General features: G+C 43.5%; 1 protein-coding gene across 2 annotated transcripts in view; it reads right to left on the bottom strand.

Annotated features, from left to right (window-relative positions):
• Positions 1-24,301, bottom strand: part of RNF2 (ring finger protein 2) — a 131,467-nt gene that overhangs the window by 62,158 nt on the left and 45,008 nt on the right. For both annotated transcript variants that reach the window (XM_069231508.1, XM_069231509.1), the window contains exons 2-4: positions 19,599-19,661; positions 12,620-12,708; positions 11,508-11,668 (exon numbers count right to left, since the gene is read on the bottom strand). In XM_069231508.1, the coding sequence (XP_069087609.1) occupies positions 11,508-11,668; positions 12,620-12,708; positions 19,599-19,626 (278 nt within the window). In that variant the 5' untranslated portion in view covers positions 19,627-19,661. The remainder of the gene's footprint in view (positions 1-11,507; positions 11,669-12,619; positions 12,709-19,598; positions 19,662-24,301) is intronic.

The raw sequence follows: 24,301 nt of genomic DNA on the forward strand, positions 1-24,301 counted from the left end.
TCTTTAGTTCTATCAATGCAAAACATCAATGCACTTTTAACACCTAAAGTGTGGCGGGCTTTTTCTGCAACTGAGTCAGGCTAAGGAAAGAAGACTGGTAGTTCAATTAGTTGGTTGATATGGAATTGGAAACCACTTTAGGAAGGAAATTCAGATTTGTGCGAAGGACCACCTTGTCTTTATGGATCTGGAAGAAAGGTTCTTCCAAAGTTAGGGTCTGAAGCTCACGAACACATCTGAGTGATGTGTTATCAACTAAGAATGCCATGTTTCAAGAAAGATACTGAAGAGGGCATGAATGAAGTGGCTAAAAAGGTAAGCACAATATTGAGGTTCCAGGATGGTGCCGGAGGCACTCTGGGTGGAAAAACCTTTTCGAAAGCTTTGATAGTTGGAATTTTGAACAAGGAAGTACGTTGCCAATTTTGTAAATATGCAGCTATAGCTGTGAGATGTAAGCGAATGGAAGTGTAACCCAGATTTGCTTTCCGTAAGTGGAGCAAGTAACAAACAATGTCTCGGTCAGTAGCTTTAATGGGATTAATATGTTTGGGTTGGCAGTAGCACACAAAACGTTTCCATTTTGCAGTATAACATCCTCTAGTTGTGGGTCCATGAGCTTCCTTGAGGATGTCCATACATTCAGTAGGCAAGCCCAAGTAACCAAACTCTATGACCTCAGGAGCCATATCGCAAGGTTGAGTGACTTGAGATCTGGATGTCCGATCTGTCCTTGAGTGAGAAGGTCCAGCCTGTTAGGGAGCTTCTCGTGGGGGAACTACTGAGAGGTCCAGAAGTGTGGTGAACCATAACTGACACCCCCAAGTGGGATCATGGTGAGATATGTCTGCCTGATTTTCCAAACCAGAAATTGAATGAGACGGAGTGGTGGAAAAGCATAAGCAAATATCCCTGGCCAGTTCATCCACAGAGTGTTGCACCTCTGGATGGAGGAGGGGGGTGGGGGGAATTCTTGGAGGTGAAGCTTGGGCATTTTGCGTTTTCTGCTGTGGCAAAAAGCTCTATCTGAGGAGTTCCTCACTTAAGGAAGTATTTCTGAAGGACTAGAGGGTGGAGTTCCCATTTGTGGACTTGTTGCTGCATCCTGCTGAGCAGGTCTGCAAAGTCGTTGGACATTCCTGGGAGTCACTCTGCCACCAGGTGAATGCAGTGGTGGGGAGCCCACTTCCATGTGGTGTGAGAGAGACTTGTGAAAATTGGGGCGACTGTGCTCCCCCTGTTTTTGTAGGCAATACATGGCTGCCATGTTGTCGGGGAGGACTAAGACAACTTTGTGGGATAAGTGATGAAGAAATGCTTTCAATGCTAGAAAGACTGCCTGAAGCTCAAGGTAACTGATATGTAGAGATTGGTGACTGAGATCCCAAAGACCCTGTACTGTGAGGTCTTGAAGGTGAGCACCCCAGCCTGTCAGTGATGCATCAGTGGTCAAAATGATCTGAGGCACAGGGTCCAGAAAAGGCCGCCCTTTCAACAGGTTGGTGGTGTTCCATCACTGCAGTGAGCGGTCAGTATGGCGGTCTAACACTGGATCTTCCAGGTGCCCCTCTGACTGAGACCACGGACGAGACGGATAGTGCTGTAAAGGACACATGTGGAGCCTGGCATATGGATCGATGGCAACGCAGGGAGTCATCATCCCTAACAGGTGCATGATAGTCCTGACTGTGTATATACGATTCTCCTGATACTGGGAGAGAAGAGACTGAAAAGTGTGAACCCGAGAAGGATTGGGGTATGCTAGCTCAAACAATTATTTGAGAATATCTCCTACATAGCGCTGTATCTGAAGAGGTTGAAGATGGGATTTGACAACGTTGATTGTGAATCCCAGTGAACAAAGTAGGTCCACTGTAATTTGAGTCTAATGTTGGCAGTGTGGTAGTGTGCTGCTTTTGATAAGCCAGTCATCTAAGTAAGGGAACACATGTATGTATGTTTTGTCTTCTGAAGTATGTGGCAACTACTGCTAAGCACTCCGTGAAAACTCTGGGAGCAGTCGTGACTACGAAAAGCAGGACTTTGAACTGGGAATGTTTGCCTGCAACTACAAATCCTAGGTATTTTCGATGTGCAGGGTGGATGGGGATTATGGATTTAGACATCCTTTAGATCTAGGGCCGTCATAAAGTTGCCCTGCTGAAGGAAGTGAATTGTGTCTTGAAGAGTGACCATATCAAAGTGTTCTGATAGAATGTAGTGGTTTTAGGGTCTGACATCCAGAAAGGCCTGAGAAAGCCATCCTTTTTGGGGATAAGTGAGTATAGTTCTATTCCCTCATGTTGTACTAGAACAGGCTCTATGGCCCCTTTGAGAAGAAGGGATTGCACCTCTTTTTTGAGAATGGTGAGGTGTTTGTGGGATAGCCTGTGAGAGCGAGGGGAAATGTTTGGAGGGGTGGTAATGAGCTCCAGGCAGTAACCATGTTGGATACTGAAAAGGACCATTTGGTCCAAGGTGATATTGACCCATTCTGTATAAAAAAAAATGTAAGTCGTCCCCGGACAGGTGTAGAGTGGGGGGTGGGAGATGCAGGTAGTCACTGTTTTGATGTGGAGGTAGAGCTGCAGGTGGTGGTGCTCTTACCTCTGCCTTGACTATTGCCTCTATTGGCTCCCCTGAAGAAACCTCAGGAAAATGAGGTTGAAGGCTGTCTCAAATGGGGGTAGAGGCTTCCGAGGTTGTTGTTTTGTAACCACCTCTGGAAGTGGGGCGACAAAAAGTGTCTCTTTGTGAAGGGGACTGAAGAGCCCCCATGGCTTTTGTGGGGTCTGTATCTTTCTTCAACTTCTCAAGATTGGGATCCACTTGAGGGCCGAAAGTTGTTCTTTGTTTTAGGACCTATTGAGCACCACTTGCTGGCCCTCTGGCTTGAAGCTAGAGCATTGAAGCCAGGCAAGTCTCCTAACCAAGATACTGGTGTAACACCACGTGCAGTCGTGTATGCAGCATCCAGGGCACAACTGATGGAATGATTAGTGATTGCTTGCCCCTCTGCAACAATCTGCTGTCCTTTTTTGCGGTGCTCTTCTGGGAGATATTGGAGGAGCTCTTTCATTTCATCCCAGTGAGCCCGAGCGTACATGGATAGCAATGCCTGTGAATCTTTTGCCAGCAGCATCCAGCTTTTTGCTCTCCTTGTCAGGAAGAGGAGAGTCTCCTGTGGCCTTGACTATTGGCCCATTTATGTGCAGTGGTGGCCACTGTGGAGTCTGGTGGGACCTGCGATCTGATCAGAGGGAGCAGTCTTATACGTTCTGTCTACTCTAGGGGTGATAGCCCTAGAGTGAACCAGTTCTTTAAAAATATTGTATGCATGACGAAGCATTCCAGGGAGCATGGGGAGGAACTGTATTTCCCTTTGTGTGGACGTTAGGTTATCGGAAAGGGAGTCCTGTTAAATGGGGTCCCTATGCAGCTCAACATTATGGAAGGCGGCTGCCCGAGCTACTACCTGCTGGTAGGATGTAATATCCTCTGGTGGGGAGGGTAGTGCAGGGTACAAATCTGGATCTGTACTTATTATGGGATCATCATATGTGTCCCATGGATCTGAACCCTGCTGTGGGTCCTGCGGTGTCCAACCCAAATCCTCCCCGATAAATAATGGGGAGCCCTGAGGTGTCAGAACTCCTGCAGTAGGAGAGGCAGGTGAATGAGGAGGGGAGTGGGTGGAAGAGAAGCAGGGAGTGGGGGTGGTGGAGAATGTGGATCAGGAGTAAGAGGGGGAAAGAGGAGAAGGCTTGAGAAAAGTCATGGTAGCCTTGTCCTTAGTGACTTTCTTTGGGGTTAGTGAAGTGCCCAAAGCCCCTTGGAAAGACAGTTTCCTCTTAAATGTGACGGAGGGGGGCAATAATGTGCCCTTTACCCTCCTGGATATGGAGGTGGCGCTGCTGAGTGTCCAAAGTTTTCGAAATAGGCTCCACTGGTGATGGCGTAGCTGAAGACTGGCTGGAGTCTTTACGCTCTGAAGAAGTTGGCTCTCTTGTTTTCGGCACACAGGTTTGGTCTGTGTCCTTTTGTTCGCACTGAAGCAGCAGTGGAAGCTGGTTGGCTCAGAGCCAAAGTACTCTGTGCCGAAGTCCGGATCAAAATGGCTATGACCGAGGAGCTGGAGGTCAATGCCTTAGATGGTGGTGTAGTCTTGGCTGTTTTTGGAGAGGAGCTGGTGAGCAGGGCAGTCGAAACTGTTTTTCGAATCGGACCATGACCTGGTGGCATGGCAGTCCGGTGACCTCTGTAAGGGGCTTTTTAACAGTTTTAGGGTTGGCAGGAGAGGCCACGGCATTCATGGGTTGTGCTGATCTCACCTTGTTGCTTTCCATATCCAACTGGGCATCGGAGTTGGCGTCCTGGATGGAGAATGCCTCCTATTGTTCCAGCTCCTCCTCGGTGTGCTCCTCCCAAAAGATGTCCGGGGTGTCGAACGGAGTCTTGTGCGCCATCTCCAACTGACGAGTTCTTGTTGGTTGGCAGATGTTTTTTGGTGGGGGCACTTTCAAGTGGCACAGAGTAAAGAAATTAAATGGCGTCCTTTCCATCAGCTATGCAAATTCTGTTTGAGGTAGGCCCAAACGGGTGAGAAAAACACGAAGATGGATATACGCGATCAAATGAACAATACCGTTGATAAAGGAAAAACGGAAGGAAAGTTTCGAACCGGAGCGAGTCCAAAGACAGAACAAAGACACGTCGGAACCTGATGGAGGAGAGAAAACAATCTAACAAATGGTTCAATGTCCATGCGCAGTATCACCGAGAAGGAGTCACTTGATCCTGTGACTCAGAAAAATACTTATTCGACAAAAAACAACTTGCAGCACTCCGAATCCAACACTAGATGGCAGGAGTATGCAGAGCATGTGTATCATGCTTCTCAAAGGTGTTTAATGCAGACTTTTGTGGGGCCAGGATTTCTAGGGAATCTTAGAGCAAGAGGGAAAAAAGCAAGCAAAGCCAATAGGCCTGGCCTTGGCAAACTGGAGTGATGGTTAATTTTATTTTATTCTTTATTGCACGCATATACCAAAGAAAGCTATTAAAAAAAAAAAAAAAAAAAAGACACTTAAAAGTGGCAATCAATGCATGCAACAAAAACATTAACTAGAAAATTATTGTATATTTGCATATAATTCTAACAGAATAATATGTGTGCTTTCCAACTAGTATACTCGGTATAGGTATACAAACTCGTTTTAGTTTTAATGGACATCAAGAGAAAATATGATTCCTAATAGCAGAAAATAGACACTATCAGCTTTAAAATGTTTTAACAGAACTCAAACAATAAGAATGCTAATAATGGATAAAGACTATGAAAAAAAAAGTATTGGCAAAGTAAAGCATAAGTCCACTAACCCTGGCACTGAAACAGATTATTTTTTTTTTTGGGCTTGATGCGCTTATGTGGTCCAGGCACAGTGCAAGACAGCCAAAGGCTGAAGTGGGGTGACCTCTTTCCCTGTGCTGTACTCTCGAATGGGCAGAAGCAAAATGTAAACTACACATGAACAAACCAATGGACGATGAGGAATGACCCAAAGTCCCTCTATGCATCTATAAATGTGTGTATTTTGTATTTAAGATTCCTTTTGATTATGTGAGGCTGTCAAGACAGCTAAAGCTCCCTCTAGGCCAGATATAAAGGTAGGAGGAAACAAATGATTGGGCAACTATGGAATTTACAATCAAGGTCAACTGAGGGCAACATTTGCAGGGAGTATGTGGGGTGGCCCATGAAGTTGAAACGAAAATATCTGCCGAAGAGTGCAGCACATCCCGTCCTGGCTCTGGAGGACTGGGTATGGCATCTGACACTTAAGACGTCCGTCTGCAGATCCCTCCAACAATAAGACGGAAAAACAGTCTAACCCCTTACTGGAATAACCTAAGCCATTACCAATGCCCCAGGCACGAACCCCTGCATTCTTGGCAGCCATCATTTAACAGGACAGCAAGACTTAGGGCTAGACAATGTATTTGCCCTCTATGATCAACAGTATAAAAGATAAAGGTCAGGGTCTTATAATCCTCATTCCAAGAACGTAAGTCAGTAAAGGAGTAACTGTGCCTTTGTGTGGGTGACCATGGAAGTGGATTCAGTAGGTTCTGAAGCCTACCGGCATCTGGGATTGTTCCTAGTCATTACAGAACTGTGGCAGCATGATACATACTTGAAATGACTTAGCATGCGCTTCTTTATGTGACGAAGACCCTCTCAAAACAAGTCGGTGGCCTTCATCCTTTAAACTACCTTTAGGGAGTGACAAATGACTAGTAGCAAGCAGTAGGTGTGCTCCTACAGACGGCTTGGATCACTAGAAATGTAAGAAAAATGTGCAGATGAGACCATGTGAGTGGCATTACTAAGCTCAAATGGAAGCAGGTTCCTCTTGACACCTAGAAGTAAAGGGAACTGGAAAAGGAGTGGTAGGAGAGAACGTGGCCAGCTATGAACAAGGAGAAATACAGTATGTGTGTGGCACCACGCTGTTAACTTAAAACCTCAAGAAGTGGTGCCTCGTCCTGCCGCTAATTGGCAGCACAGCCACAGATTCAGAGCAGTAAACGAGGATTCTGTTCCAATGGTTATTCAGCAATGGTGTTTTCTAGTCGTTAGCAACAAATTAACCTCCGATAATCTAAAGGAAGGCTGCTCTCGACTTTCATTCCAGTGTCTCAAGGGCACTAAAAAAGCCTAAGAAAGCTGCCCATTTTGTAAGGTCCCTAACATAATAAGAACAGTAACGTGAAATGGAGAAAGAAACAAAAACATTGTCTTGTCAAACGTTCAGAGCACTTCTCCCTAAGGCCAGAGTAGTGCCATGAAAAAAGATTTGTTCAGGCAAGGTTTTGGTGATACTGCAGAACTACCCACTTAAAGCAGAAATCTAGCCCCCCTCCCTCCTGAAAGGCTCTCTAAACCTCATATGTTATGTGTACTTACAAAAAAGGGACTTAGCCAAGCCTACCTATATTCTGCCACAGTAGAGCCTACAGCTGGGCCTTTATCCACATTACCTTAATGTCCAGGTGTTCGTGTCTGACAGGCATAAAACCAATCATGAAACGTCACTCTGAAATGGCTGCAAGGAGACATGACCCTCAAAACAAACACAATCACATATACATTTTCCTTGTCGAAAGAATCACAAGTCCGAGTCGGAAGGGCTGATCTTTTCCAGCTGGTAAAAGAACAAACAGATAGCCTCCAACCTACAACAAAATGTAGGAAAAGCATATGCTAAGCTGTAAATATAATCTGGAAGCTGAATTGAGGCCCATGGAGAAGAAAACAGTTCCCAACCCACTGAAAATGTAGTCTAAGTTGTGAAATGCTGTTTGATAGCAGCATGAGTCTTTAAAGGCACCATCAATCATTAAAACAAAAAGTACAGCAAACAAAGAACAACATTCTTCGGGCAAATTTTTCATTCTAGGCTCAAGAGGTTGTGAACAGACGTATGCCACTTATATTAGAAGTTACTACACAAATCTGGAAAGAAATAGAGCAATAATGATTCGTACATTAATTATGATTTTTGTTCACCTGCAGATCATTTGCAGCTAGAAAAAGAAAACTTGAGAATTACTATACACCGGGTTTCAAGTACAAACCAGAGCACAGCTGCTTCCGCATCTTTTTCAGATAAATTACTTGGTATTCAGATTTATTGATGCATGGCGGTTTTTGCAATGGAAAAGTCCCTCGCATGGTGATGAACATGTAAGTCCTGCCCAGAGTACCCCCAACTGCAATGATGTCTGGATTCCTGGAGCTGGTTTTTGTGTCATGGGCGCACACAAATTATGCGCCATAACACATCTGTGTCACAGATTGCAGTATTGCTGGACAAACAGGGGCACCCAAAGCGCTACCCTTATAGTGGTGAAAGGCTATTACCCTTTTTAGATATCACCTACACAGCGCATGTGCTGTGCTGCGAGATGTATTGTTTACAATTCAGTTGGTTTACAACCTGCTCACAACATGCAATTACTTGCTTTTGTTGTCAATCTCATTTGCAGTCTTTCAATTTCTTATCTCCCATAGGCTTCTCTTCCTTTCTTGTGTTATCTTCTCCCCAGAGCATGGAGATGGTACATGTGATTCTCCTCCTTTGTTCTTCCTTGTCTTTTTGCAACACATTACATTTTTTTTATTTTATAAGCGTTTCAGTATTATTCCTTCAAGTGCAATGAACTTTCCTACTTTTAGCACAGGCATAAGGCTTCTTATTGATGTTGTTTTTACCCTATCTGTAGTCTTTATCGACCCATTAGTTACTTGCACCCAGAACCACTACACTCTACTTTGTGCCACTCCACAAAATGCCACTCTGTGGCATTCTACTCAACACCACTCTACTCTATGCCACCCCATTCAACACTACTCCACTCTAAGCCACTCTCTTCCGACGCACTCCTCCCTACTCCACGCTACTCCACTCCAACCACTCTACATCACTACACTCTATGACACTCCACACAATCCCTCTCTACTCCACTTGAAGCCAGTCTACTCTAGGCCACTTCATTCCACACAATGCCACTCTACAACACTCTATGGCACTGCAGTCTACGCCACTCAACTCACTGCCAGTCTGCAGCACTCCAATCTATGCCTACCTGTCCTATCTGAACCTCTCCACTCTATGCCAATCCATTCCACTCTAATCTACGCCACTCCCCTCTAGTCTATGCCACTGTACTTTACGTCACTCCACTGAACTCTACACCACACTACAATATGCCATTCCATGCCATTCTCTCCTATGCCACTCTACACTAAGTCGTGAACTTTTAGTCATGCTGAAAAACAGTGCTGCTACTGTACTACATGGCTAAAAGACAGTGGCTATAGCGGTCACATAGACAAGGGGCTGACTGGAAGAGCATGAGTAGGTAGAGGGCCACCCTAGACATATTTGTGGATTGTTGCATTCCTATGAATTAGGTGAGACGCACATTGGAAGAATAAGAGCGGTCTGGAGTCACTCCTGCTGTGAGACTGCTTTCTGGGGGAAAGGGCACTTCAAAAGAAAGCAAATCCAGAACACAAACTTCAAAAACTCAGACCCTAAATCCCATCTGGTGTCTGGCAATGGACAATAAAAAGGGGAGATCAAGACCTCCAAAATTGTCACCTGTCAGGCAGCCAGAAGGGCTGTGTCAGAAGGGGAAGCTCTACAAGACTAGTGCCTGTGACAATAGCTGGAAGCTAAGGCCTGCCAGACTCCCAGCTGGGTGCGACAACATCACCCAGGGACATCCAAGATCATCTGCTCTGTGGCAGCAGTGTCTGCTTGCTTGCCATGAACAGTAAGCCCTATGAGGAAGAAGAGAGCTGGAGGGAGTGATCACCAGGGTGGGGATCCTGGCAAGCGGATCCCTGCAGTAAGAAGACAGCTGCTGCACCAATCGGGTCATTGCCTGTATGCAGTTTTAAGTCAGCAACCATTGTATGCCAGTGAAGGGCCGCCATCAAGTGAGCTATGAACTTTTCTACACCGATCATCATTGCCCGTATGTACGTTGAGGTCGGCGACTCCTATCTAATAGCGCAGGACGCCATTAAGTGAGAAGTGAATTTGCTGCACCAATCGGGTCACTGCCCATGTGCAGTTTTAAAATGGCGACCCTGTATATCAGAGGGGGCAGTTTTAAAGACTGCCATGCCATTTGGGCCATCGCCCGTGTGCAGTTTGAGACGGCAACCCTTTATACAAGAGGGAGCAGCCGGAAAGAACAACGTACTACTGCGCAGTTAAGCCACTGCTCGAGCAAAGAGCAGGTATAATGACCCTCATAAGCCAGAATTGTCCACCAGAGGAATACAAGGAGCACTGTTGGTGGATGCTACTATCGTGAGGAGAGGTTGCTGTGTTGATCCACGCTGGCCTGAGCCTAGACTGAGGATTGGTCCTAGGAACTGCCAACACTACCCATCCCTCCACACCCTCTCCTCCATGAGAGAAAGACCAAGCGAGACTTACCACTGTACCCAGCCGTGGCCTCTACAGAGTCGGATGTGTGATACTCACTAGAGACAGCCGCTGCCGCGCCCACGAGAGAGATGGTCTCTGATACTTCGGTGGGACAATCCCTGCTGGTAAGGATAAGACTGAGCTATGGGTCGGAGAACCCCAGGGGAACCTGTATGCCACAGCGCTTCATTGCTGAAACAGTTTTGCCTTTTCTGACTGAGTTTGAGTGGGACTCCTGAGACCCAGACTGCTAGTGGGGCCCAACCTGAATGTGACCTATAGTGAATGGGGAATAACCGCTATCGCTTGTGAGAGGGAAGTGGAATTCAGAGGACTGCCACGAAACACTTTAGCCCTCTCTTCACGGGGTTGTGTGTATTCTTTGTGTATGCTTTTTTCACTTTGTGTTTCTATATAAATACTACTTCTGTCGTAAAATAAAAGTATTTTACTGGGCAATCTTTTATTGCTGCTATTGAATGTATTTTGAGTTGTGTGCCTGTGCTCACCCCCCTGTATCTACCCCCTCCTCCCAAAAGCCTAGGACTACTAACACAGAGTCAACTACTAAAGTGGTACTTGGCCCAGTTGCTCAGGATCCATAGTAGGTCTGGTCCTGGCACATAGGGAGTAAAAAGCCTCAGCCCCGCACAGTTCTGCCCAGTAGCTCTTCCTTGTGCTGTGACCATCTGAATGGAGCTCCGACAGTGGTTTACTGGTCTATGGATGGAAGAGGGTTTTTTTTTTTTTTTAGGTCTTGTTGTCTAGATATGGTATGTGCAGTCTGTTGCAAGAGATATTGTGGGCTTACCCATTTCCCTCATGTACTCCCCCATTGTATTCTTGTCCATGTGGTTCTCCCTTACCCACTCCATGTTGCTCGCTTAACTGGTGCTTTTCTCCCTATCCTCACACTCTATGTTGCTTGCCCCATCCACAACCTCTTCTGTGGCCCATTGCTTCTCCTAATCACCCATGTACTTCCCCAGTTGCCTACTCGAAGAGTGTGGTCCCCCTGCCTGCTCCACATTGCTCTCTAGCCCACTGCTGCCCCAACTCCACCCACGCCCCATGTTGCTCCTGTCTCCCCCCAACCCCCAGGCTGCTTTCCCAAGCCCCTGTTTAGAAAAAGAATACTGATCCAACTCTAATCAATAACTAAACAGAAAAAAAGCTCCCCACATCATTTTGTATCCACATGCATATGTTTTATACTTTAGCCATGCTGCACAGCTTTAAGGATGCTATTCAGCATGGCCAAAAATACAGGCAAAACCAATAGGTCCCAAAGGCCAAACCTAATGGCTTGTTTAGGAGTTTGTAGCTTGAGGGCTATTGGTGTAAGAATGAAACAGTAGAATATATTTGGAGGAAACCTTACAAATTTTTCTTTCTTTCTTAATGGCTTGGTCATACTCTGCTGATATTTGCAACTCTAAACACCAAACTAGATAGTGGTTATGCTTAATATAAGGATTTTGAGATTGATTGTTTACGAACCCGCTTCTGAGGGCTGTGATGATGCAGTCGGCACAAAAGCGATGCAAGCACTCCTTGGTAGTCATGGTGTTTTTCAACATATCCAGACAGATTGGACACATTAACTCACTGTGCAGGCTTCTCGGAGATACCACAATTTCAAGTCCATCTGTAATTGCTTCCTGGAAACCAAGGTAAAGGCATGGCATGTTACTTCAAAAGGCCAAAAGTAGTGGCTGAAAAATTTGGTGACTGCATGATACAAAAACAACATTAAAAATTAAACCTGTCAGCAAAAGGTTCACACAGTGCGCTGTAACACTTTATAAGGTTGGTGATATCATAGAAGACACAATCCCACAGAAAAGCTTTTGTGCCTGTTGGAGACAGTTCATTTTATGAGAAACCCAGCGCAGAAAGGTGGCTCTAAGTGAATACAAGTGGTTGTGCATTCAGACATTTAATCCATCACTTTTTTGTTTCAGTAGATGCCACACTTGTGACTGGTATTCCCAGACACAAGTCCTTTGCTCTATGTGCCACAGGACTCCAGCTCTACATCACAGATGAGGCCTAAGCATGGCTGTTCAATAGGAGTTCCTATGTTGCCATCTCGAGGTAACCTGGCCTAGCAGTCTGGCCTGGACATTCCTAATGTAGCAGGACTCAATTTTTGGCTCTTATATGCCTGGGCTGGCCACATTGGACACAAAATGATGGGATGGAATGCAGCCCCAGCAATAGCCAGTGGTGGAGATTAATTAAATTGTTATTTCCATCACTTTATTGTTTGCTTCAGTTGGTCCTTAACAGGCCAAATAAGTAGCATTTGTTTACTTAGTAGCCTATCAGCCTTCCCTCATCATTATAGTACCTCTTTAAAATTGAGTAATGTTAACACAGGATAGTTACAACATTATAGAAACTTCAAAAATTATGCTATAAAAGAGTTATTATTAACATCACATTTAAGTTGACCAATATCAAACTAATTATTATACCTATCACTTCAAATAGAGCATGGCCTTGTTGGCCTGGGATTTAAAAAGCTAAATCTCTTGTACATCGTAACACATACATATTGACTAGTAACAATTGCACAATTTTACCATGATGCATTTTTTTGGCTTTACCTGAGGGGTCCTCTGCAATTCATACAAACTGAGCTCCCAGGTTTTGCTCAAAGGCTGAGCTCCATTTGTCTGCACAGCTTGAGCCATGGCTAGAAAGAAAAACAAAATTAATGTAAAGACTTTGGGCTATGTTAACCTTGCTACTTGTACCGAGCAGTTACTAGCCCAACGATTTATTCAGACAGCCAATAGTGACAATTGTGAAAACATACAAGAAGCACTGTGAAGCCCTTACGTGCACACAGAACACAATCTTCAGAGCAAGTTACACAAGATTGCATGGGTCACAAATAGCATGAGAAAATCTACTGATGAATCAAATTAAAAAAATTTTAAGTAAAGAAAATGTTCTTTCAAATTGATTTTCAGCACTTTTTCTGCTAAATAGCCTAAGCAACACAACATTAGTCAAACCATAGCATTTATTGCACATAGAAATACAGGGGTGTGGAATTAAAAAAAATATTCACTTGTCCATGGGACAGGTTGCTTCATAAATCTACTTGTCCTGTAACAAAATCCACTTGTCCCTTTGGTGCTATGTAGTGCGGTGACAAATTATGACAGCTATATCGTTATAAAAGGGCTAGGATAATAGCCTCTATGATTATGCAAGTGCTCATACTATAGTAGGGTTGGAATACTAGAAAATCCCTTATTTTGCCACCTTTACACAGATGTACATACTGGGGTTGGAGGTAGCAGTTAGCAATAGTTCCAGGGTTGGAATGCCCTTTTGAGTCTGTGCAAACCTACACTCTTGCATGTTTTAGGGGTTTTCTGCAGGACTTCTGTAATCTTTTCCCATACTGAGAAAGCTTGGAAATTTATTCAAGACCGTGGGGGGGAAAAGGAATTAGAGGGAAAAAAAAAGACTCAAGAACTTTTTCGCATGAGCAAACCTACAAATACATTTGTGCTCGACCTAAAATGCAATTCACAAATATTTTTTAGGAGTACATTTCCTTCCCTGCTTCTGTAAATTCTTGAAAATTGATGAAAGTTGTAAATCTGCACTAAAGCAAGGACAGGTACACTTTTGTGACTTCCGTTAAGATTTTGACCCATAATTAGTTCTGGCTTTAACCAAGATCTTTTGTTTTTATTAAAATTCTATCTCTCACTCCATCTCTATCTATTGGCTGGCTTCACTATGAGAGACAGTATTGTGCTCTTTTACAAGGAGCATATGGGCACGCAAGGTAGTTTTAGTCAATGCCAGGAACTACTGTGGCAGTGTGTGCTTTTTGAGATCAACAAAATATTTGTGCTTTTTGACAGTGTGTGTTATAATAGGGAAGGCCCGGCACCTCTCCCCCTCCAACAATAATGTTTTACAAAAACCATGTCAAAACAAGACACACATTGACAAAACCAAAAGGCTGACGACCAGTCTCAAACCCACTGGCTTTGCCAATGCTTGTTTATTTTCATGTTTCCCATAACCTTGTTGTAACTGGTTACACTGATTTTTCCATTAGGAATACATTTTTGGGAAAAACTAGCATGCATCAACACATTTTATTAAAATAATGCTCCAACGGACCTAATATTTCCCAGGAGTTTAACAGAACATTTTTTTCCCTAGTCACATTTTTGATTTTGAAAGCAAATAATCCTCAAGCTTGCTTTCAAGCATCTGCAAATATCTGCATCTAATCAGAGAGCATTCTAGGAACATTACATGTAGCCTCATATTGTTAAACTTTGCAAACCGGTGTACACATTTTTATACTGGAAGTACTATCAATAGTGAAGTCCAAGCTTACAACATTTCTGAAGGTCACTCACCCTAATAATAAAGGCTTTGCATTAATGAACCATAAATACAAGTTCAAACAGCATTAACATATGAACATAAATGTTACCTTAATTGTAAACAATGCCTTTTCCTGATTCATAATGTGATACTGTAAGCTGGCAACCAAACTGTTTGTGCTGCAGGGGGTTGGGCCTACTTGCTCCAAGGACAAAATAAATATGAAAACATGTTGTCCTTAACCTCAAACAATATGGGCTATAGCAGTTTCCAAACTGTGCCTCACTGCACCTTGGTGTGCCTTCAAAACCAGCCAGGGGCGCCGCAATCGCAAAGCTATCACTACTGCACACCTTATGGTTTGTTCAGCAGTGAGGATTTAGCAGATCGTGTAAACAAACTTCAGTTCTTACTATAGCCACTAGATGCCAGTACGAGCACACGCCTAGGTTAGCAAGCTTAAATTGTATGCATTTGGCAATGAAAGGTCAGTAATGAAAACTAAGTCACAAAGAGAAAGATTTAGGGTTTTCTAAGAATGTGATTTAAGGTCGTGGAAAGTATTTATATGTTTTAAGAAAACATTGCTGAAAACATCGCAAATGTCAAACATGCAAACAAGACAAAGTTGTTATCGTTTGCTTCTTTTATATTTCATATCTGCATCACTGAGCAACCTATGAAAACCTTATTTGTATCTTTGATCATAGTTCAAACACTTTCTTCATTGCATTTTTTAACCTCCAAATAGACAGCAAAATGCATTAATGTAATCTCAACTGTGTGTGTTTTATGACAATGTCAGGCAGTGGTAAAGTATCAGAGGTGCGATAGTTTATTGAATGTAGTGCTCACCCTTGATATATATGGTGATCTATAGGTTACACATTCGAGTCCCCTCATGGCCAACTTAGCTTTCCTTTCTTCCAAAGTTGGTAAATTGAGTACTTTAAAGTCTTTGCTCACGTAAAAAATAATCTGGTCACCTGTGGCATAATGAGAACCGGTAGCCATTGTAACCTTCACCAACATACAAAGGATGGTTGTGAAAAAAAATGTGCTGCCTCACTTAGTATTGTAATGGGCGGACAATGGGCAATTGGTCAAGGGAGCTGCAAGTTGAAAAGGTTTCGGAATCACTGGGTGATAGGAATTCCAAACCCCTGAAAATACATAAAATCTTAAACAAATGGCAGCAGGCTAGGGAAGTGAGGATCTTTAAAAGTAACAATAAAAACGTTCCAAAAGAAAGAAAGAAGTGAAATTAATTTAAATGGAACTATAACAGAAGAGGGTACATGTGGCACAACTTGAGATAGTAGAAGGTGACTGGACTAGATGGAAGTAGGTTCAAGGTGCAACCATTAGGTATCTGCTAGGATAGCTAATGGGGGGATTAATTTTGATCCAGACTGGTATGGTCTTTGTATTAGTCGTGGATTAATTTGCAATCTGAATCTTTTCAACTGTATACTTTCCCAAGCCAGAGGCTACACATTGATCTGAAAAGAGTGCATTATATTTTGGAGTGGAGTAAAAGCAATAATTGTTGCAGGTCTGGTCCTTAATATTTACTTTCCTCAAAACCTTTACGTATTGGAGACTCATGGTTCTTTGATCCACACATTTGCTCAGCTATGCTAAGCTTTTATTTCTGAGAACATCTCTCCAAGCTTTTTTTACCCAATTTTTAAATTGTATCTTTTTTAATAAGTTAAAAAGACACTCTACAATTGATACATATACATATAAACTGAGTAAGAAAGTGGCAGCACTAGGTGCGTAGTTAAACTTCTCAGTTAGCCTCGGGGAGGAACGGAATGATGGTCAAAGATACAAAAGGTAAAATGACAATACAGAATTCTAAACATTAGTAAATATTATACAGATAACAGTGGATAAAACAACATTGTGATGTATTTATAAAACCCTTTGTAACCCAACCTGGGCCCCAATTCTGTATTGAAAACAGATTATCATCTTCCTAATGACATTAAAGTGACCATGCTACGTGAAATATAATAATTCTAAAAGGCTATAAAGATAACAATGCAAAATAAAATATTGTTTTTTATAATATAAGACTTTTGGTAATTCAACCAGGTGCCAATCCTGTAATTCTTATTAACTAGCGTAGCGTGGGCTAAGGGTATCAAACCTAACAATGCAGTGATAGGTGAAGGAATGATAGTTCCACAGAATCTGAACCTGAACACCCAAAAGGTCTCTGTCCAAAAGCCGAACAACGCTGCATATGACCAAAGCATTTGCACCCAACCATTTTAGAAAGCCATCCAACGAAAATTAGCCCTATGCAGAGAAGTCTACCCCAGCTTTTAAAAAACAATTAGCCAACCTTTGTGATCTAACAATATACTACCAGTCTGATTCTCCCATTTGGAACAAATGCCTGTTATTGCCAAGCTGTCCTCCTTTTTTAATTCTAAGCACCAAAATCGGACAGAGGCATACTGATACACAGGGGAGAAAACTTTTCTGACAAGGTCACTTCACATATCAACAATTTATTTAAAATGGAATAGATCTGTATAAAAGAAAAACTGTAAAAAGATGTGTGAGATGTATCCATGGGGCATAATTTGGAAAACATTTGTACCTGAGGAGCTGTTACAAATTCACCTATTTTAGTAATTCTTAATTAATGCCTTTTTATTATTAAACCATCTGATAAGACAAGTAGAAAGATGTTTACAATTCTAGAGAGGTGTTTCGCTGTGTATTATGGGGATCTTGCATTGAAGGAAGAAATGCTGCCTGCAGGCTCATAAATATTGCAAGGACTTGGATCAAAACCTTTTCAGGTACAATGGACTCTTTTATTGCACAGAATAAGCTATTTATTGCACACCATTTTAGCATCGCTGAAATTATGCAATCGTCCTATTTAGGTGTAAGCCAAGCAAAAGGCAATATCTGTAAGACTTGTGAAGCTGTATAATATGGACTAAAATTGGGCATTCCTAATCCACCTACCATTTTTGATAACTGCAAAATTTGTATTTTAACTCACAGCTTTTTATGGGTACAAGGCTATGTGCCAAGTTCGAAAAAAATATTAGGTTAAATTTACACAAAATGGATGTTAAAAAAGTGTAAGAACAGACATTTTGATCAAAGTTGTTCTGCCAACCAGAGAAAGGGGGGGAGATTTCCAAATGCTGCCAACCAGAGAAAGGGGGGGGGGGGGAGATTTCCAAATGGTGCTTTGTGTCCACTAATTGATCTGAATAATAGATCCTCATGTATCCTTTTGGTTGTTATAATTTGCCTTTAATTTTGGGAGTTTATCTGGGGAGCTATTAAGTAACAGTGCTTCTGCCTTGGAGTGCATGTGTCGAGTCTTGACAATAGTTGGTATCTAAATCATCCAACAAACATCATGTGAAAATATGATTGTATTTTTAAAAGCCTCGGACACAAGTGCCTAGAGGTGATTGTTTACTTATTAATGGCTCAGAGCATCATTCACTCCCCAGGAATCTCTTGGCACGCTATATAATGGGCCAGTTAGTCACTACTCCCAGAATTTCGGTAGCCCCGATATTGGGAAAACTGGGGATAGGGAAAATCTAGACCACTTACTGGGCAACTCACAAGGGTCTAATTGCTTTTGTGCGGTGGGGAGCTTACAAATGTTTGTGTTGGAGGAAGTCCATTTAAAATTCTATACTCTTAACATGTGTCTAGCTACTTGTCTAGGAGATATCCTTTTTTTATAACACATTTGGTTAAAAATATTTTAAAATTGGATCATTTTGCAAAAAGAAGAAAAACAATGGCTCAGGGATACCTCTCTTGTGCCTAACTCCAAACCAAGCCCAGTCTAAAAGGAATAGGTTATAGACACAGTGCCATAGGCTGTAATACCGTTTTGCACAAGGATGAGAGAAATGTGCATGCATACAGTCTCTTGCTGCACATGCAGAAATAAAACTAGATGAAACATTGATGGTAAATTACCTCGCTCTTTGGGTAGGGAACAAAAATGTATCCAATATTTTAAGCAAAAACCTCCATGAGGTCTCAGAGTTCCTCATGGGAAAATGCTTTACTGGGAAATTTTTGTGATCACGAAAAAGATGCTATAATTTGGCATTATTTGTAGTGTTGTAGTATTTTTATGGTATGATGAAAAAGACTGACTGAATCACTTGATATGCGCTGTTTACCTATCTTACTTGTTTTCTTTTCTTCCTTTTTGTAACCTAAGAAGCCTGTTACAAAAAGCATATCAGGGAATAAGATAACATCAGAAGCATTCACCCACATCTGTTCAGCCTAGATGTAAGTGAGGTCCTCTGATTTGAGGTTATTCTCATCTTGGTATTTGCCTGAGATCTTATGTCCTTTCTCCACCTCATTCGGAGTCTCTATTTGCACCTGCATCTTTTGGGTGTGTGTAGCACTGCTGTGAATAAAGTTCAACCTTAAAATTATTTCAGTGTGTTGAAGATGGCTTCTCTAAGGGCTACAGTTAAACTATTCTAGTGGTCTCCAGAACAGCTCTCGAAGTGCCAACATGTCAGGCTCTCCAAACAATTTGACCGTATATTTAATTAACTTACATGAAATTGATTTACAAAGTTGAGTACCCCATAAATCAGACCTGGTCCTGGTCCTTCTCAGCCTACGCAAGACATTCCTTCATTAATTAAAGCTGTGGATGCAGGTGCAGCTGAGCGGAGACTTACTGGCCAACAGCTCAAGAGATCTTCCACTTTCTTCTAGGCTTGAGGCTGCTAGCAACGTAGTGAGCAGAATGTACTTTTAGTCCAAGAAAAAACTCTATCAAAGACTAAGGTAATATAACACGACTCTTCCGCTTCTCCGAAGGCATTACAAACACATTTTGCTGCTATGCCACTCTATCTCTTCCTCTCTGCAGATAGTATGCTGCTCCAGGACTTGGCTCACTCATTCCCCTCCATAACCTAGTGTGTGTTTCATGACCTAATGTTTTTCACTGAATCAAACTGCACCAAAGTCTGCATCTCTCCCGGTTTCAGCAACTATTTAAAACCAGAACCACCAATCTTTTCAAATAACTCCCTGTATGTACTGGCTGCTCTCTCCCCAAAGTAGATTCAAATTAGTACAAATTTCAGAAGAGTTCCTTGCACACAACACACTATACATAAACATTTTCCATGCGCTGTAACCCTAGGTTGTTATAGGCATATATAGGCAACTACATCTCACCTTTCTTGCAGTGAAACTCCTGTGTCATCACACGAGTTCAAACCACGTCTACAGAGGACGAGCCTAGGAAATAAAAAAATGGTTTATTTAAATTAAATTTTCTATGGATAAGAAAATGAGAATAGAAAATTCACATTATCAAATTAAAGTGATCTTGAAAGCCTACCTATACTATCTTTCTAATATAAGCTTATTCAGGTCACTAGTATTCACCAATAGAGGCTACAGAAACCGAGAAATGTCAGTTCTTAAATCTATGTCTTATGCATGTACCACCACCCAGGTAGCCAGCGAACAGCTCTATGATACGTGGGTTAGCCAGTCCTAGTTAGATAGGAAAGTTCCAACACTAAAAGTCTCTGTTAAAATGTAGACACCTAAGAATAACAAATGAACAGTAATCTTCAAGACATAGGCCCTGATTATGACCTTGGCGGACGGCGGAGGCCGTCCGCCAAGGTACCGCCGCCAAATGACCGCACCGCGGTCAGAAGACCGCGGCAGCCATTCAGACATTTCCTCTGGGCCGGCGGGCGCTCTTCAGAAGAGCGCCCGCCGGCCCAGAGGAAATGCCCCTGCAACGAGGACGCCGGCTCAGAATTGAGCCGGCGTAGTTGCAGGGGTGCGACGGGTGCAGTTGCACCCGTCGCGTATTTCAGTGTCTGCTTTGCAGACACTGAAATACTTTGCGGGGCCCTCTTACGGGGGCCCCTGCGGCACCCCCTACCGCCATCCTGTTCCTGGCGGGAGACCCGCCAGGAACAGGATGGCGGTAGGGGGTGTCAGAATCCCCATGGCTGCGGAGCACGCTCCGCAGCCATGGAGGATTCTGTAGGGCAGTGGTAAACCGGCGGGAGACCGCCGGTTTACCCTTTCTGACCGTGGCTGAACCGCCGCGGTCAGAATGCCCTCGGGAGCACCGCCAGCCTGTTGGCGGTATTCCCGTGGTCGGTGACCCTGGCGGTCACCGGCCGCCAGGGTCAGAATGACCCCCATACTGTCGAACCTGTAATGTGGCCTGCCGTGAAGGGGGTGTTTGCAATTTACACCCAGCCAGAGCTTAACAGTTTGGGTGTACCCGGTCATGTGACCGCGGCCATAAACAAACAGGTGGTGCTGCACAGAGGCAGTTCCCGCAACAAATCGGAAAATAAGTGCGTGCCTCCCATTATTTGTTGCTCAGCTTGCGGCCTGCGCACCCTGCACCGGGCTCCGACCACAACAACTGGCGAAGAGGACGGGACCCGCCGCCCTCCGCACAGCACTCAGTCATATCTGGGTTACCATACTCATCGGCATCCCTAGCACTGAGAGACAGCTCGAAACTCTCCAGCGCAACTCCGATCATGGGCCACATCCGATCTCCGTAAGTTGCACAGACCGCAGCCCTGCAGCACCGACCCGCCGTTTGCATTGCCTCAAACCTCGTTTGCTTTACATGCTCAGCGAGCACACTTTTTGGACTCTTTTGGGGCCTAGGGAGTGGCCCAGGCATACGCTGCTACCCTACTGGAGCCCCAAAAAATATCTTAAGGCCATCAGTCTGCCAACTGCCATTGCCTGAAGAGGGTGTACAATGTAGAGGCCCTGCTGGCACCTCGCACGAAAGAGGAAAGGGCTCTGCCTGCACCCCATTAAACTTCCCAGGCTATGGCACACACTTCTAGCGTAAGGTAGCTGACAAGGTCACCATTGGAGCCCCCCCCCCCTTTGTCCATGCTACCACCAGGCGCAGCTAAGGAAAGTAACAGGCTGGTAAGGCACCACCGCCATTCCCCATCTGTCTCTGTTTACCTTTTGACACCGACAGCACTACGACAAGCATTTAACACAAGCTCATGTCATCCATACCCACCAACAAAACGTTCATGTCTGGGGCATTGTCTTCCCAGGCCAAGTGGGCAATGTGGGTGGACTGCCTCGACACATTTTGCAGCAGTCAGAGTCGAGGTGGACAAGAGACGGCCGAGGTTCCTTCACCTCAGTGGCACCACTATCCACAAACTATCTAAAAAGGAGTGCGAAGCCAGCCCTCTGCACACCTATGCCACAATCAAGACAGCTCTCACAGCTCATTTTGCACCCCTGGCCAATCCAGACTATGAGCGGTTCCTGCTCAGACAGGCACGGAAGACGCCTGAAGAGTCAGTAGATAGTAGACAAAGGGGTGTTTGCAGTTCACACTCTGGAACCAGCTTAACAGTTTGGTTGCACCCACAGTCATGTGACTGCGGGCATAAACAAACAAGCAAGGCTGTGCCTCCCATTTATTGTTGCGCTGCATGCGGCCTGCACAGCCTGCACCGGGCCCAACCAGCATCTGGGCCCAGAACACAAGAATACCCACCACACAGATGCCAAAAGCACCAAGTAATAACCCTGGTTTTCTAGTAGGCTTTGCAGATCCCCCTATATAAGTGACAGTCTTATAAAACGCAGGGGAGGGTGACAGAGTCTAGACCTAGCCAACCTAGATCTGTCAGAGACCTTCAAACTATAGGGTGCTACTTCAGTACTTGCACAGCAAGGCAAGTGTATAAGGGAGTGATTCATAGAAGGTTTACTTCACTTTGGTAAAATACAACTGAGAAGGAGGCTAAAGAAAGGTGCCAACTTTTGATTAACGGCCCAACCCCTTTTGGATACTACATGAGTGACTTCTTTTGACTGTTACTAAATGTGCATAAGAGGCACCAGGAGGAGTCATCAGCAACTACAATTATCCTACCTCTCACGAAGTCTGACCATAGTCCCTTTCTGAGTGGCGCAGATCTGGCTAAAGTCAAGTGCTGGCATGTTATAACTGCAGGACCGAAGTGCCACCAGAGGTTTGGTATGGGATCCCTGAAAATGGTTTAAAATGTTCTGAGCGTCAGAGCATTGTAAGTATTGTAACAGATTTAGCAGAATGAGGATACCATCTTTTCTTGATATCCCATGGATGGTATACTCATAAATTCTGCTCAGGATTTATAACCAGTAGCTTAGGTATTTTTCCAAAAATGTTTAAGGTACATTTGGCGCAGAAATGTTTTATATAGGGCCTCCGTGTCAGTGACCTTCTGGATGGATGGGTGAGCACCCTATACTTCTACAAACGGTCAAGTAATTTTTAATATCCAGTATAAGAAATTAAGAGAATCAATTTAAAAATACAGGACTTAGAATTGAAATCAACTTTACACAGTAACATAGTAGGACAAGAGAATACTTTCCACACAGATCACGCTGCAAAGAACATATTCTATGAATCATGCACGGCGCATTGAGCACCTATTTACTCGACCACCAGAAAACATTTCAGGGCCTTGTCAGTAACAGAGCACAATCCATGGGTCACTATGTGCTCTGCAGACAGTGTGAGAAGCTGACCTGCCTTGTAAATTTTTTACTTTAGAGTAAAAGGTTTCAAGTTTATTTTTATTTATGATACGGAACTCCTTGGAGGAGCACATAAAGCAAACATGCAGAAGGAAGACCATAAAATAAATAACCTAAAAGTCTTCATGAGCAGATTATATTCCACATTTCTTAAAAAGTAGTTTGATAATTAAATTAATACAAATTTAAAGAACATTTTAAAAAGTTAAAAATCTGTAGTAAAACATTTCATTTGGGAGGGCCGAAAAGGCCTGCAATACTTCTGATGCAGTACATAAGGAAAGTTGAAGACAGATAGGACGTAACGATCAACGATGATATAACAGCAAGAAGAACGAGTTACTTACCTTCGGTAACGACTTTTCTGGTGGATACATTAGCTACCTGTGGATTCCTCACCTCATGAATACTCCCATGGCGCCAGCATTCGACGGAAATCTTCTTACTAGTCTCTGCACGTCGACGAGGACGTCACTGTCTCGCACGCGACGCCGTCTGACGTCATACAGGCAATAAGAGGTCCTCGACGACGTGCAGACGTCAGTACCAATCATTTTTTACGTGCATGAGAACAACCAGGCAATGCAATGAAAGAGCAAGGCAACATCCATTATATTGTAAAATACACCACATTGTATGAATAACTGTAAATCTTTTTATGTACATATATATATATATATATATATATATATATATATATATATATAAAACTCTCTCTTTTAAAATATATACACACACCAAGTATATACATAAAGATATATACACATATACACATATATATATATATAAATATATTATATATACATCTATTGCACCCTCAAAGACCAAGAGGAGCGCACTCAAGGATTACTTGGCAAGACCATAAAGGCAACGGGGAGGCGGGTGGGACCGTGAGGAATCCACAGGTAGCTAATGTATCCACCAGAAAAATCGTTACCGAAGGTAAGTAACTCGTTCTTCTGATGGATACAACTACCTGTGGATTCCTCACCTCATGAATAGAGTCCCAAAGCAGTACCACGCCCGGCGGTGGGTGCCTAAATGGTCAAACCAAGAAATCCTGCAGCACTGACCGTGCAAAATGGCCGTCCCTTCTAACCTCAGAATCCAAACAGTAATGTTTTGCAAAAGTGTGAAGGGACGACCAAGTTGCGGCCTTGCAGATGTCGACCACAGGAACACCTCTGGCTAAGGCCGAAGTGGCCGACTTAGCTCTGGTGGAATGAGCTCTAATGCCCTCAGGAGGATCCTTCTTTGCCAAAGAGTAACATATTTTAATGCAAAGAACAACCCACCTGGATAGTGTTCTCTTGTGGACTGCC

The sequence above is a fragment of the Pleurodeles waltl genome, chromosome 4_2 (assembly GCF_031143425.1).
Source record: "Pleurodeles waltl isolate 20211129_DDA chromosome 4_2, aPleWal1.hap1.20221129, whole genome shotgun sequence".
Taxonomy (NCBI): Eukaryota; Metazoa; Chordata; class Amphibia; order Caudata; family Salamandridae; genus Pleurodeles; species Pleurodeles waltl.